The sequence below is a fragment of the Folsomia candida genome, unplaced genomic scaffold, assembly GCF_002217175.1.
Source record: "Folsomia candida strain VU population unplaced genomic scaffold, ASM221717v1 Fcan01_Sc030, whole genome shotgun sequence".
NCBI lineage: Eukaryota > Metazoa > Arthropoda > Collembola > Entomobryomorpha > Isotomidae > Folsomia > Folsomia candida.
This window is the reverse complement of record NW_019091222.1, coordinates 665925-681454: the sequence shown is the minus strand read 5'-3', so window position 1 is coordinate 681454 and position 15530 is coordinate 665925. Positions and strand designations below refer to the sequence as shown.

Below are 15530 nucleotides of genomic sequence, written 5' to 3'. Positions count from 1 at the left end.
ATAGAATTCAGAGTGTATTTACTTACTTCTCTACAAGGTAGCATTATTTATAAGATGGTGTATCAAGATTTTTAGGAGTTAGTATTTTTTAGAGTTTTTTACGGGATCCAATTACCTGCTCAGGCAGGAACCGAGAGAAAGCAAAGCCCCACAAATATTTTGAAGACCACGATACAAAATACAATTGAAAGTATCATAATTCCCCAGGCTTGCATAAGAAAGATAAAAATGTGTCCAAAAATACATTCTGACACAACACATTCTTCCCAGGTCGGAAGCAATGAGCCCAAAAATGGCGGCATATTCTTTTCACAAAATGGTATCGCTATGATTATTATTGGCGTAAATATTCCAGAGAGTGTGGATGTCACGTAGCAAAGTTTAAATGCAAGTAGCCAAAGTTTATTGCAAGAGTCAGTGTGTGAGCCATATTCTGAAATCATGTCCAATAAAAGTTAAATATAGACAAGATTAATCAAAAATTACTAATATTACCAATTACAAATATGTAAATTATTGACTGTATTCATAATTTTCATTCTTTTCCTCAGTATGTAACGTAAAATAGTTTACGAACAATAAAGATCAAGCTTAATAAAAATCATTTACTGTTACTTCTAAAGACAAAATCTATTGACCTACGTAAGGGGATGTTCATAAACTTCGTAACCCAAAGAGGGGTGGGTTGGGGTCAGGGCCCAATGACATTGTGCATATGTGGCACATGTTAAAGGGGGTGGGTAGGTGTCCAGAAAACCAAAAATTTGGGGTTATGGAGTTTATGAACATCGTATAACTTGCAAAAGAATACCAAGGAATTATGCATTAAATACATTTGTAACTTACCAAAAGATTGAGTACAGCTTAATCGCAGCAATCCATTCAATAAGGAAACATAACAAGTCGAATTTATTAAGAAGGGGAGCACCGAGCACAACGCTGTAACGAACACACCAACAAATATTATCGTAAACATGACCATCAAGGATTCACTTTTGCTCGAAAAAATTGATACCACGCCGTTTAAACATACTCCAAAAATTATTGCGAAAAAGAGGCCAATGTTTTTACTAAATGGTTTCCCAGAATGCTGAAACCTTCTACTTCTACAATTATAAACGATTGGATATATTCCAAACTTCCTTAAGACTTTTAGGTCGAAATCTATCAAATAAATTGAAGAACGCAACATTTTAAATGAAATTTATTCTCTCAGAGGTGATACTTAATACGAAATTGACCGGACAGTGAACATTTTTAATTACTAGTTTAATCGACACGCCGAACTGCAAATATTCGCCCGTACTTGGTTTGTTTGGAGTTTGGTTACATACCTATTTGCTCCTCACATCCGCTTATCTTCCAGGACAAACAATTTGCACATGTGCCTTCAAATATTTGATTGCCAAATGCACAGACGTCAGGGGTACGAAGGAATAATAAGAAACATTTTCTTTATAACTTATGTGTCGCTCCCAAAGCACGGAAATCATGCATGAAGCATTAGGCCCTATCTTTTATTAGTCGATGCAGTCACTAGAAAAACTGGGTATGCTTATCGTGGAGCTCATTGTTTAAAATTTTGCATTCTCCACTAACATATACGGTCGGTATTTGTCATATTTGTTACCCAAAAAACCCAACCGGAAACCCAAAAAACCCAAAAACCATATAAACCCAGGGTACCATTGCACCATTTAAAATGTAACTACATCCAATGATATTCATAACTACGGAAATATGCTTGTTTATTATAGGGTCTCACTAAATATGTATGTATAATCGTCACACCAAACTCTATTTTCCTTAAATCAAAAAATAAATAAAATTTTCGCTATCTTGAAATTTCGAACCAATTTATTCTTTATTTTTAAATACAGTTATTTAGGCAAGTAAATTTGTATACTGCACACGAATGTTACTTAATTATCCTACTCATTTAGAAAGTTAACAACAAATCAATCGTATAATTCACAATTTTCCATAAAATCGATGTCATCCAAACCTTCGTCACAGGCCGAAAGGGTCCCACGTTTATCGCCACCTTTCTCAGTGACCTGGCTAATCTCATCTCGTACCTCGATAAGCACTTACCTCTCAGCAATTTAAGAAATCTACTCGAATCTTCCCATATCATCGCCGCCTGTGGCAAGATCGTCACCAAACCGACAAACCCGATCATGCTCGTCACAGGAAATGTCAAATATAGAAACGCCACCCGAACAATACTTGGCAACCTTATCGTTAAATAATTTGACAAAATTATGATACACATCCCAAAAAATATTAGAGGTGGGACAATAAAATAACCGAAATTTTGATTCATGTAGAAATTCCAAATTTGCAATTCTCTATAAATCTTGACAACCCGGGTTTGAGAATTGGTCAACTTTTCGAGAAAATCCATGCAGGACGTGAGTATTTGAGTCGATCCTTCCAAAACCATGAGCGCCATGAGGGAAAGTCCGCATAACGACTTTGCTAATTCCCATCCGACCAAGGTCAAAATCGAAATTCTGACCAGAAATAAAACCAAATTATATCCTTGGAATATAAAAACTTGTCCAAGTACGCTGAGCGGATCTATTTTCAGCAAAACAACACCCGCAGCAAGAATGGGTGGAAATAATGGCGAAATTTGAACAACCATGTATAAAGCCAAATCCAAAATTCTATTTTTTGTAGTTGACTCGCCACGAATTTTACCGAGGGCTGGAATTTATCAAACGATTTATGTATGATTTTTCGGATTGAAAACCAGATGAGTTAAATCTGATATCTAATGACGTTAAAGGATTATTTTCATTTTCATTTTCATGTAATACAGGGTAGTTTAAATGTCAGGTTACAATGGAAAATTTTTCAATACAAAAAATTCGCAAATCTCTATTAGTTCCCGAAAATCTGCCTCTGAAATTTTACATTTTACGAATTTTGTCATCAGTGTTCCATAAGTTTTACTAAAAATTAATAAAAATTTCAATCCCAAATCCGTAACTAATGGAAATTTACGAATTTTTCCCATTGAAAAATTTTCCATGGTAACCTAACATTTAAACCACCCTGTACATATATAATTGAATTAATAAAATAAAATAAATCCTGTCATGCATTACCCGAAATTCTTGCCCGAAAGTCGATAATTGGATTAATCACGCGACATATTGAATCAGCTCGGAAAGCAACGAGACCGCTGGGAGAGATAAAAATGGGTAAAAGGCAGACAATGTAGAACATAGCGATGGTTCTGAACAAGTCGGACATGTCGTCTAGGCCAGTTTTTGGATAAACTGCACGCTTAAGTTTAACCGAGAGGAGGACAAAAGTGGTCACACTGTAGGCCATAAGAAGGATGCAGGAAACTTTGAGAAGGAATCTTTTCCGACCGGGACAATTTCCGAGATATACTTTCCTTTCATCTAACGAAATTACGAATGGGAGCGTACGTTTATAAATGGAAAAGTACTTTGCTAAAATTTCCCATAATTCGGGGGACGAGAAGGCAGTGGGTTTCCGAAGTTGGATTAGATTCCGAGAAATTTTAGTTTTCCACATTTTCGATTTGTTTTCTGTATTTCACAGAAGGTTAATATTCCGTTTTCTAAGTTGCACTTCGCACCTATAAACTTGAGCAGGTTTGCGTTGGAGCAAAAGTACAAACCAATAGCTTAGGCTTTCTGGAAGATTTTCCAGTATGTAAATAAGTCGATGACGCAGTTTAATATTGTTTTTTTCAAGTTTTTAGTCCGATATGGAATTGGTAATGCGATTATCTTATTAAATTTGCCCAAAAACTTCCTCAAACATGAAATAAGACGGAAAACACTATTAACCTTGTTTGCCTTTATTCGAAATACGGATATGGGTACATAATTGATACGAATCTTAATCAGATAAGGAGTAAGTACCTGAGCTTGACATAATGAAATAGTTTATACAAGACGTATGTACACCCTTAACGATGATGTTAACGTTTTTGCAAGTAAATACACTCTGAATGTGATATTTATATATTTAGTACGTTATTCTAAATTCCGAGTAAACGTTCTGTTTATTAAGCAATTCTAGATTTATCATACATACATTCTTAAGTTGATTTAGAATTAAGAGCAAATGTATTTTGAAAAGGAAACATAATTTTTAAGAGTGTATTCTACCGTTCATTAGACCTACATACATACATATGTACGTACATACGTATAGTAAAATATGAATACCACTCATGTTGCAATATTTACCTATTTTATTTTACCTGTTTTTATTTTTGTCTGATCAGAACATTACATAATCTGGTCGCAATTTGGATTACAATGGTGATACGGCTTTGCATCAATTCCCTGCATGGGGATTATAGGATCGAGGATCCTTTGTATATTGAAATTGTATGTCGATTCAGACATTTATGAAGAACTACTCGTATTCAGGATACTCAAAACAAGTAAACACATGTGTATACTTAAAGTAACCTAATCTAAAATTATTCGCCCCTCAGCCTGCTGAATTTTTGATACCACTCAATTTTCCAGAAATCTTCTGAATTTGATAAATTTTACAACTTGTCCTTGTTAATTTACGAAATTATGTTCATTTTCCATTCCTGAGCATGATTAGAGTTCCCGTTTATATTTAAAATCTCTTCAATACAATGGAACTTTGTAGCATATTTTGGCGACCTAAAGGTACTGCTCCCTGTTTCAGGTAAATATTGTACTTAGTAATAGCGCTGTATAATTATTATTATTATATTTTGATTAGATTTCAATTGATTTAAATTCATATATGTATGTACATATTTTTAGGGATGAACTCGAACATTGTACTTCGTAATTAAGAGTCTTATTTATAAATTACTCCCTTTTGTAAAGGTATCAAGTCATTACTACATTATACATTTTGCAATAATTTAATTGTAAACTTACTATTTTTGCTATTATTATTTTATTTTTGCAGCCTGATGAAAGATTATGAGACCAGTCGCCACTGCAGAATTTCCAATAAACAGATCTTTCCATTCGTTTGAAGTGTTTTATTTCATTCAAAAACTTGTAAACGTTTTGCTCTGGGATATTTTACGCTTTGACAAGTCAACGCATGCTATGGGGGATTTTACGATTTTTTTCTAATCTGTATAAAGATTAGTTCGCTTCACGTAATAAAAATGTAATACTTTTGTGTGGAGGATCGTCCTCCACTGGATAATGCATACATATCCCTTCATAACCCAACTACTTATAAAGACGGATCAGAGATAAAATTTTATGCGCATAAGTCAAAGCTTATCATTGATAAATTGTTGCAACATGGACATACCAAAGCTGGCTTAGAAACGAGACACCGACAACATGAAATCAAACATTTGCTTGGTTTTATGGGGGATTTAGTGTAATCAAAGTAATAAATAAACAATGGTCTACCCAACTTCACAAAGTTTTCCAACAAATTAATTCCCAGTGACTATTTGACCTTTAGTCATTTGCCAACTTTGCTCCGTAACTTATTCAATTTATATTAGTGTCCAAGACATACATATTGCAGCGTATTTCAGCACTCTTAATAATCTGGTAAAGTCACGCAGGTAATAACTTATCGGTAATAAAGTTGGTAATAATATTTTACCAGGGAGTAAAAATTCGTTACCATGATGGTAAAACTTTATTGCCAAGCCATTACCACTTTGGTAGAGTCATATAGTTGTGCTTTTTGGTAATGTTTATTACCAGATTATTTATGTACAGTAGATTAGCGCAAGAGATTAACATAATGCAAGTTATCCACCGCGTCGCAGCTTTTCATGTCGTAAGTTATTACATAATCGATTACGTTTTTACATATGTACATAAGTTCATTATTTCTTAAATTCCAACCACTTCAATCCACAGCTCATTTGCTGTGTTGTAGTCGGAGTAAACGCGTACTATTACACGGAATATAAAAAAATTAAGGACGAGGTTGGAGAATATGCAAACGATGATTTCATTAAGGGGCTAAGAAAATGGGTAAATTTGGGAATTATTGGCATGGCGGTGGGCTGTTTACAATTGCTGTCAGTCGGAGCGTGGATGCCGCTTCTAACTTCGAAACGTGAAGTACCGGTGAGTCGAAAGTTAAGAATTTTTGGGTTTGCTAGAATTGTAATTTAATTTTTAAAAAACCTCACACGACGGATACTTACAATGCGATGGTGTGAAGTGTAACCCTCTGATCTGGTTTAAATTTTGAAATTACGTGGTCCATGTCAATACAACCAGCGTTTCTTCAGGCAGTTTGTGCGATGGTCAGAATTTGCCAAAATATTTTAGGTCAAAATTGAAAAACTGGCGATTTTTACCAGGCGGAGGAAGCTAACTCAACTTCCATTCTCTTTCCATGCTAAAAATTGCACATTTTTCGACTTTGTTCTCAAATATTTCGCCAAATTCTGACCATCGCACAAACTGCCTGAAGAAACGTTGGTTGTATTGACATGGACCACGTAATTTCAAAATTTCAACCAAATCGGAGGGTTACACTTCACACCATCGCATTGTTAGCAGTATTTACGATAACTTATAATTGACTTGTGCATAGATGAATTTCCACCCTAAAAGTTCAGTTTAATTTGTCACACGCTTGTGCAAAATTAAATACTTCAGAATTTCTTGGACTCTGAAATAAATTTTGTATGAAATAGAAATACTAAAAATTCAAACGAAACAACAAAATGTTCGGCAATTGAAATTTTTTCCACCAGCTTGTCCTCATCCCATTCATCTCTAATTTCTAGCGCATTTATGGCTCTTGGAATCAATATCATTCCGTCCAAGACTTATCTAGGAATCCAAATGTCTTAATCCTTTCGTTTTATCCATAATGAAAATGCTAATGAATCTAAAAATCGATCATTTTTTGTTTCGCAAAGTTAAGAGGTTAGATTTTGTTCATGTTAAAATAGAAATAAAATTGGGCAAAAATCAAATACTTGCTCATGGAAGAAAATAAAATCAAAATTTTGGCCTCCTAACTTTGTAAACCTAAAACTTGTCATTTTTACAGGGTGGCCCACTGAAACTGTACGTTAAATGAAACGCTATAGCTTCAAGAGTTTTCGCGCTACGGAACTCTAGTAAATTTTAGTCGAAAGCCAGTTAATTTATGATTAGAAAACAATTTTTAGTTTTGGAAATTTCCTCTCCCCGCACTAACGCAGCGCTGAAGACGCCGCCTCGAGTACTCGAGTCAAGCACGCACTGAATCCGTGCATCATTTGTTCCGTTCCGAGGTCAAAAATTTTTTCTAAGCCTTCACACTTCTACGGGGTATAGAACACATCTTTGCCCCTAACTTTGAGCACATTTCATATTCCGGGGATTCAAATCCAGCAAGGAGGATGATCATTCCTAATTGGCGATAAAGTCCGGAATTTGTTTTTTTTAGTCACAATTGGGTCAGTTTTTGCACTATAAGCTTGTGCTGAGTCCTGCTGAGAGGTCTACTCGATTCCATTGAACTGGATCTCACTTAGGGGTACCACGGACTCGAAAACATATTTTAAGGATTTTGATCCTTTCACCTTCCCCCCATTTGCAACAAAATGTAGAGGAATTATCCCAATTAGCTCCCACTTGCCAAAATCGTCACAAAAGCTGGATAATGTGAACTTTTGAACTTGTTTCCTTATCGAGGGATGTCGTCGATAGATTTGGCGTAGACAATGTCATTTGGTTTGTTTTAAGATTCCTCCATAGTGAAAATCTCCTCAATTGTAAACAAATTTCTCTTTACTTTTTTGGAGCGTACCGCTTCAAGTGAGCCCTACATTTATTTAATCTGGTTTTCTTTTGAGGGGGGTCCAGCATGCGACAAGTACCACGTTTCAAAGCCTTAAGTTCAACGCTCAGTTTGAGCGCTCGTTGGATAATTTGCATCGATACTGTCAGCTGTAATGCTAATTTTCGTAAAAATTTCGAGAATTTCTTGGGATTTTAGCCTTCAACGCCTTCAGCATGGGTGTGGCCCTTGGACGTTTTTTAAAATTTGTTCCTCGACTGTTCTTAGTAGACCCAATCCCAATGAATGTTTTTATAGTCCGCCGAACTGAATTAATATTCGCCGTTGATTTCTTTAATACTTTTAAAATTCACTATTTCTCTTCCGATTTTTTGGTGAAAAATAATCGCCACCCGCGTCGCTTTAATATTTGCCCTGTTGATATGCTTTGGAATAATTAAAAAAAATGATAAGCGTTTTTTATGGAAAATCGCATGAGGAATCCAATGCACTTATCAGATTTTCATTATCTCCAGCGGTTGTAAAGATAAGCGCAAAGTACAGCTACAGTGGGCTCAGTATGTAGATGCCTTAAAATCTTCATTTTGTAAAAATCGCACGGAGATGAACAGGTTTTAAAACCGTAGTGCATACATATTAGAAAACGCTAAAAACAAATTTGGAATAAAGGAAAGTTACAATGTTAGATTCAAAACCCGCATCGAATTGTCCCTTAAGTCTCAAACTTTCTCATTTGTAGATGAGAGTCCTCCGACTCGTGTTTGGGCTTGTGCAGTGTGTCGCCATATTGTTAATGCTGCAATGCACCTTCGTTCTTGGAGTTGACCAAGCGTTCGGAACTCACTGGTCGGGTTATGTTAATATTCATGGCGGGGCAACCTTTACCGCGTTCTACGGGGGATTAACTGTCCACGTGGTGAAGCTGGGGTGGAGAAAGCAAAAACAAGTTCTAAACGATTCGGTGGAAAATTGGTAACTAAATAATCAAACTTGGTATAACCAAATATTGCTTATTTTAATAAATCTTCATATTTAGATAAATATCGTTCGTGGACAATGAATTGGCACAAGAAGTTGACTGTCACAGAATTAAATCTAATTGTAATTAGATCAGACTATAACTTTAAAACATTACCTCAAATTATCTTTATTGTTGTCACGGAAAACCGACAAATTACTAATAAAATCAACGTGATCAATTTTGGTGATTATCTACATACTTAGTAATTTTGAACTTACAATGGGATAGTGTAAAACTCAGATTTGGTGGAAATTTCAGTGCAACCAGCCAACGTTCCTTGATGGAATTTATGCGCTGGTTGGAATTTGAAAAAATATTTAAGGTCGATACTAAAACACTAGCATATAAGCCCGTCTCCCGCCGGGCTCCGGGCTTATTTGATTTTCATGAAAATTATGTAAGTAAGTACAATTGTTCATAATTCCACCGAATTATTTTTTTTTATTGTATCTATATTATTAGCTAGAAATGTCTGTTGGCAAGGAAAGGAAACTTTCTCCACTTTCACTTCCGTCACGGAAAATTACTTTCACTTCCGTTGCAGACAAACATTGCCAGCTTATAATATAGATTATTAGAAACATGTTATGTATAAACCAAACTCGAGTTTGTGTCCTCCACCTATTAAAAGTTTCAAATATTTAAACTATAACGTCAAATATATATGCAACGTGAAACCAGCGCACAAGCTTCTTCACCTAAGAAAAATCTACCACATAAATACGCGTCCCTCAAATGCAGATGCTAGCAAAGGAAAATTCATATCTTACATACATACAAACATGGGGCAAAGATTAATTTTTTGCTCATGCCGAATACGAGCTTATCATTGATAACTGTTGCAATATATCGACACACGGACTGGAAATGAGACCCAGACATACATAGTGACGACAGATAAAAATGAGCCAGGTTTTATCCAGGATTATCATGATTAGTGTAAATAATCAAAGTAATAAACAATTATCACGCTCTACAGTTTACCCCAACTTCAACAAACTTTTACATAAATTAATTCCCAGTGACTGTTCCACCTCTAATCAATTGCTGACTTTGTTCCGTAACTTATCCAATTTATATCCTAATAGCGTTCAAAACTCTTTCCTCACGAGATTGCGATTAAAAAATTAAGACTTGGTCAAAAAAACACAAAATGGAAATCATCCAGGGCCTCGCAGCTTTTCATGTCGTAAGTTATTAAATTATGTAAATTCCATATATATTGTTTCTTTATTTCCAAATTCTTCAATCCCTAGTTCATTTGCTTCGTTGCGATCGGAATAAACGTCTACTCTTACACCCAATATAAAAAGCTTGAGGATAACTTTGACTATTTTGGACTGGATGGTGTGCCGGAAACGGTTAAGCAATATAGAAAATGGCAATATTTGGGAATTATTGGGGCGGTAGTGGGCAGCTTTCAGTTGCTCTTAGCTAAAGCATGGATCCCATTTCTCACCACGAAACGTCAAGTTCCGGTGAGTCGCAACTTGTGAATTTTTTGGTTCCTAGAATTGTAATTTAATTTTTTTTAAATTATACTAAAAAATTATAATCTTTCCGGGAAGGTATGAATGAGTTGTAGGACCCTTAATTTTGAGGTTTAACCATAGATGCGGGACAAAAGACTGCTGTTTGGACTTGTTCAGTGCGTCGTCATCCTGCTAATGTTGCAATGCACGTTCGTCCTCGGAGTTTACGATGGGTTCGAGACTCACTGGTCAATTTACGTCAAGTGTCATGGCGGGGCAGCCTTTATCGCGTTCTATGGGGGATTAACTGTCCACGTGGTGAAGCTGGGGTGGAGAAAGCAGAAACACATTTCAAAAGCTGCGGCGTAAAGTTGCTACACAACTAAAAAACCTTGTACATATAACAATGTATTCCTTATTTTGATAAATCATCACAGATAAATGTCGTTCTTGGACTACACGTATATATTAATATGCACAAGAAGTATGCAGATTAAGTCGAATTATAATTATATCAGACCCAACTTTTGTAACCTTATTTTCAATTATTTTTATGGTTTCCACCGATAAGCGACAATTTATTAATAAATTTAATTTATTTTGGTGGTTAGGTACTTTTGTTCCGATAGTTCGGCCGTGTGTAGGGCAAAACTCTGCTGTTATGCAAATTTGTCAAAATATTTAACGTAAAAAACTTACACAAGCTTAAGTTTTTCGATTTTTCTCTTACTTATCTCCGAAAGAAGTGTTTGCTTCGCCTAAGAAAAATCCAATACGAACGTATTTACATATTTGTGGAGTTGTATCCTTCAAATGTCCACCCTTCAGAACACAATTCTCTTAATCTCATAATCCAACTACAAACATGGATTAGAGATAACGTTTATTCACATAACTCATGGCTTATAATTGATGCATAAACGGTTGCCACATGGAAATACCAAAGTCAGACTGGAACTCTGACCCCGACACTATACTAGAGACGACTGGTAAAACATGAACCGGGTCTTATCTATTAGAGATTAGCATGACTGGTGTAATCGAAGTAATAAACAATTATCTTTCACTATATTTTATTCAACAACCTTCCCAATAAACTTATTAACAGTGACCTTTTGCTCCTTAGTCAATTGCCGACTTTATTCCGTAACTTAACCAATTTATATATCGTAATAGCGTTCAAAACATATCATACATTTCGCACTATATCGAGCTTAAAATCAATACTTGCTAAAAAATTAGCGTAATGCTAATTATCCGAAGCGTCACAGCTTTTCATGTGGTAAGTTATTAAGTAAATTATGAAAATTACATATATCTAGTTTCTTTATTTCCAAATTATCCAATCCGTAGTTCATTTGCTTTGTTGTGATCGGAATAAACGCCTACGCTTACACGGAACACAAAATGCGAATAAATGAAGAGACGGATGACGAGTTTTTTGAGTTTTACGCTTCGGGACTTAGAAAATTTCGAAATTTGGCCATTATTGGCATGGTAGTGGGCAGCCTACAATTGCTACTCCTGAGCGCATGGATCCCACTTCTGACTACGAAACGAGAAATACCGGTAAGTCGAAACTTTGGAATGTATTTCGTATTAGAATTTAAGTTTAATTAAAACAATCTAATCTGACTGACTCATAGTAAAGTTTACGATAATGGTAATTGACTTGAAGACGATTAAAGGTCGATAGGGATTTTGATGACGTAATAAATACATGGACGTCCCCTTGACAAAATGTGGTTCATAATATGAATATTGCATGTGTTTAGTCTAATTTTGCAATTTTATCATTTGAATTAAGATGAGAGGGTTAAGACTGCTGTTTGGATTCGTGCAGTGTGTCATCGTACTGATAATTTTGCAATCTACCTTCGTCCTCGGACTCTTCCAAGGGTACGGAATGCACTGGTCAACGTACGTCAAGATTCATGGCGGGGCTGCCTTTATCGCGTTCTACGGGGGATTAACTATCCACGTGGTGAAGCTGGGGTGGAGAAAGCAGAAGAATGCTATAAAGGATTCCGTTTAAAATTTGCAATTAAAAAACTTGACACAATATGTATTCCTGATTTTGCAAATCATGATAAACAAACGTCGTTCGTGTCGTGGGCGACATTTTCCACAAGAAGTTGATTGTTAGAAAAGTTAATTAAAGCTAATTATAATTATATCAGACCCTACTTATTTACTTTCTAAACATTGTCTTTATTATTTTCACGGAAAAACGACAAAGTATTGGTAAAATCTATTTCATCTTGGTGATTAAAGGGTTTAATTTAAAAATAATCTGTTTGAATCAATTACATACATACATAGGTCTACTTCGCCAGCTCACAATAAAACATTTGAAATCATTTTACATGTTTATCAAATTATTATAACCCTTAATTTACTGTAACAACAGCAAATTAATAGTTTGCAAGATACAAAACTGCTCGATAACTAAAGGCGTCAAAGTATCCATAAAATTAGAGCCAAACCATAACTTTAAGGGGGCAAGTGACTTAAGAAACTTTCTCTCCACTTTCCTCTCAACATTACTCCCACCTCTTTCCATCTTGGCGACAACCCGCGTCCTCATCCCCAACCACGTGACACTGTTAGAATACACCTTCCCCGCAAAAATAAATAGCATCGAACTACAAACAAAACATTGCGAATATTGAACAATTAACATGAACAAAAGAGAGTAATTCATCCCTTCATGATATCTAATTAGCAAAAACACGTCCAGAATTTGCACGGCCGGAAAACCAAGCGAAACGATGGGAAAGATTCGATGCCGCGTGCACGAATTTAGCACGGACTCGAGAGCTTGAAGTCGTCTGTAAGAGCGAAGATCTGCATTCTTTTGGGTAAACGTGCGACACGAATTTACCCAAAGGAAAAGAATTCCCGCCAATAATACCACCAAAATGTAGGTGACTCCGATCGCATACACGTGACCGAGTATGAACGCATCCGCGATAATTAGTATCAGTCGGGCCACGACTAAGGACAAGGATTTGCAATCTGTCAAATGGTTTGGGGAAAAAGTGCACAAGTCCTTGGGGAGAAAGAATGATTCCAGGAAGGGAAACTGACAAGGGATGAAGACCAGCAGGATGCCGAGGGTAATGCACTATGGGCCAGATTTAACAAATTTTGGCCAAAAATATATAGGAGCCGAATTTGAAGAAACAAGAATTAGATTTTGGTGTGAAACGATAACCTGAGGCATATATTATATGAGAAAATTTTTAAGACTCACATGCCACACCCCCAGTGGGTGTGGCCTTCGCCGACTTTTCGATTTTAACGGAACCATGTCATGTGATATATCATTTTTCTCAGCTCGACAACGGGGTTTCGATTTAATACCTAAATTTGTTAAACCACACCCACAGTGGGTGTGGCTCTAAGAAAATTGTCGATTTCAACGGAACCGTGTCATGTGGAACCGTAAACCGTGGTGTAAACCGTGGTGTGGAACCGTCGGAACCGTATCATTTTTCTCAGCTCGACAAACGGATTTCGATGGAATACCTAAAATCAGCGTGCAGCGACTTTTCAGTTTTAACTAAACCGTGTCATGTCATTTAATATATCATTTATCTTAACTAAATGACGGGATTTCGACAAAATAATTAGAATTGCATTATGTAAATTGAGAAAATCCCACTTTCAACAATTGTATTTTTTAACAATTTCTTGCTGTATTTTTCAAAATTACGAAATCGCATACAAAGTTGTAAATTTTTAGAAACGTATTAAGATAATTTTAATTTTAGTAATTTTTGAGAAAATGTTTTAGTTCTTTCGTTTTTGATATAGCCTTAAAATTATAAAACAAAACTTGTTGACAAATTTAAATTTGAACTGAAAATGCAATCAAAACCGCTACCACCGAAAACACGAGCTTTCATGGAAATTCAAATAACAATAAAATACAATTCGAAACAAAATAATACAGGCGGTGCTATTTCGGTGTGGGGGAAACTTAAAATCGGAGAAAACAGCTTCAAGTCGCTGAACACCACACCAACTGGGGTGTGGTTTCAAAATTCTAAAAATTCTGTCGAGATCCCGTCGTCCAGCTAAGAAAAAGTATAAATATATCAAATAAAATAAAATCGTAAAGTTGCCGAGAGCCACACCCACTGGGGCATGGTTTTATTACAATCGAAAATTTTCTAAAACCCACACCCACTGGGGGAGCGGTTTGCAAGTTTTAGGTATTTCGTCGAGTCCCCCTTGTCGAGCTGAGAAATATGATACATCTCATGATATGGTTTCGTCCAGAAAGACAACTTACTTAGAACCACACCCACTGGGGGGTACGGATTTCCAAGCTTAGGTATTCCGTCGAAATCAGCTCGTCGAGCTGAGAAAAATGATACATCATATGACATGGTTCCGTTCAAATCGAAAAGTCGCCGAGGGGCACACCCACTATGGGTGCGGTTTAAAAATTTATTTTAGTCCGTCGAAATCTCCTCATCAAGGTGAGAAGAATGATATATCACATGACATGGTTTCATTAAAATCAAAAAGTTTCTGAGAACCACACCCACTGGGGGTGTGGTTCGTAAATTAAGTATTCAGTCGTAATGTCTTCATCGCCCTGAGAAAAATGATATGTCACATGACATGGTTTCGTTAAAATCGAAAAGTCTCCGAGGGCCACACCCACTGGGGGTGTGGTATGTGGCTATTTGAACATGGCTGGTAGTGCCCACGGTGTCGAGCTCTGTGGGATTTCAAATTTCCCTTGTTCAGTGTTCTTTGGATGGTCCTAGGACTAACTTGTTTGTCGAACATCTCCTTGATCTCGGTAGATAGCTGTGGAGCACTAAGTGAGGGTGTAACGTTGACTTTGTTGAGCACGTGGCGTACTTCTCGGTGAGCCAAAATCGGTTTTCGACCACTTCTGACCTTGTTTTGGACTGAACCATTAGCTCTAAAGTTCTTAATGATTGTCTGGATGGTTGTCCTTGCTAATTTATACTTGGTCCCTATTTGTCTCTGCGACAGCCCCCCTTTTTGTCCACCCTTCCAGTCCTGAATGACAAGATCTCGAATAGCGATAGGAATTTCCTTGCGTGTCGACGCCATCATATTTTTCTGGAAGAAAATTATTTAAAAATTAATGCGGCATATGTTATTGATAGATTTATTAAGTTACCTGATTTTATAAATTGGAGAGATTTTTGTTGTTGACAATTAAAGTGAAGTGGACGTAGACTTTTGTCCGCTCAAATTTCATCCTCTCTCGCTCTGCACTA

At 36.2% G+C, this 15530-nt stretch overlaps 2 protein-coding genes across 5 annotated transcripts; both read left to right on the top strand.

The window, feature by feature from the left end:
* The first annotated feature begins 5449 nt into the window (after positions 1 to 5449).
* On the top strand, positions 5450 to 8984 carry LOC110860242. Of its 3 annotated transcripts, none has more exons than XM_022109296.2 (5): positions 5450 to 5575; positions 5739 to 5796; positions 5880 to 6092; positions 8507 to 8739; positions 8804 to 8984. In XM_022109296.2, coding segments are annotated over exons 2-5 (483 nt in total). In that variant the 5' UTR covers positions 5450 to 5575; positions 5739 to 5760; the 3' UTR covers positions 8805 to 8984. The 3 variants fall into 3 exon arrangements, with proteins under 3 accessions (XP_021964988.1, XP_035716052.1, XP_021964989.1); XM_022109297.1 differs by having other exon boundaries at positions 5456 to 5575; positions 5736 to 5796; XM_035860159.1 differs by lacking the exons at positions 8507 to 8739; positions 8804 to 8984 and adding an exon at positions 6568 to 6974.
* A 427-nt stretch (positions 8985 to 9411) lies between these two features.
* LOC110860241 lies at positions 9412 to 12621 on the top strand. Of its 2 annotated transcripts, none has more exons than XM_022109294.2 (5): positions 9412 to 9977; positions 10045 to 10266; positions 10402 to 11542; positions 11614 to 11829; positions 12068 to 12621. In XM_022109294.2, exons 3-5 carry the CDS (start codon positions 11507 to 11509, stop codon positions 12293 to 12295), a joined length of 480 nt encoding a protein of 159 aa, XP_021964986.1. In that variant the 5' UTR covers positions 9412 to 9977; positions 10045 to 10266; positions 10402 to 11506; the 3' UTR covers positions 12296 to 12621. The 2 variants fall into 2 exon arrangements, with proteins under 2 accessions (XP_021964986.1, XP_035716040.1); XM_035860147.1 differs by having other exon boundaries at positions 10357 to 11542.
* The last annotated feature ends 2909 nt before the right edge of the window (positions 12622 to 15530 follow it).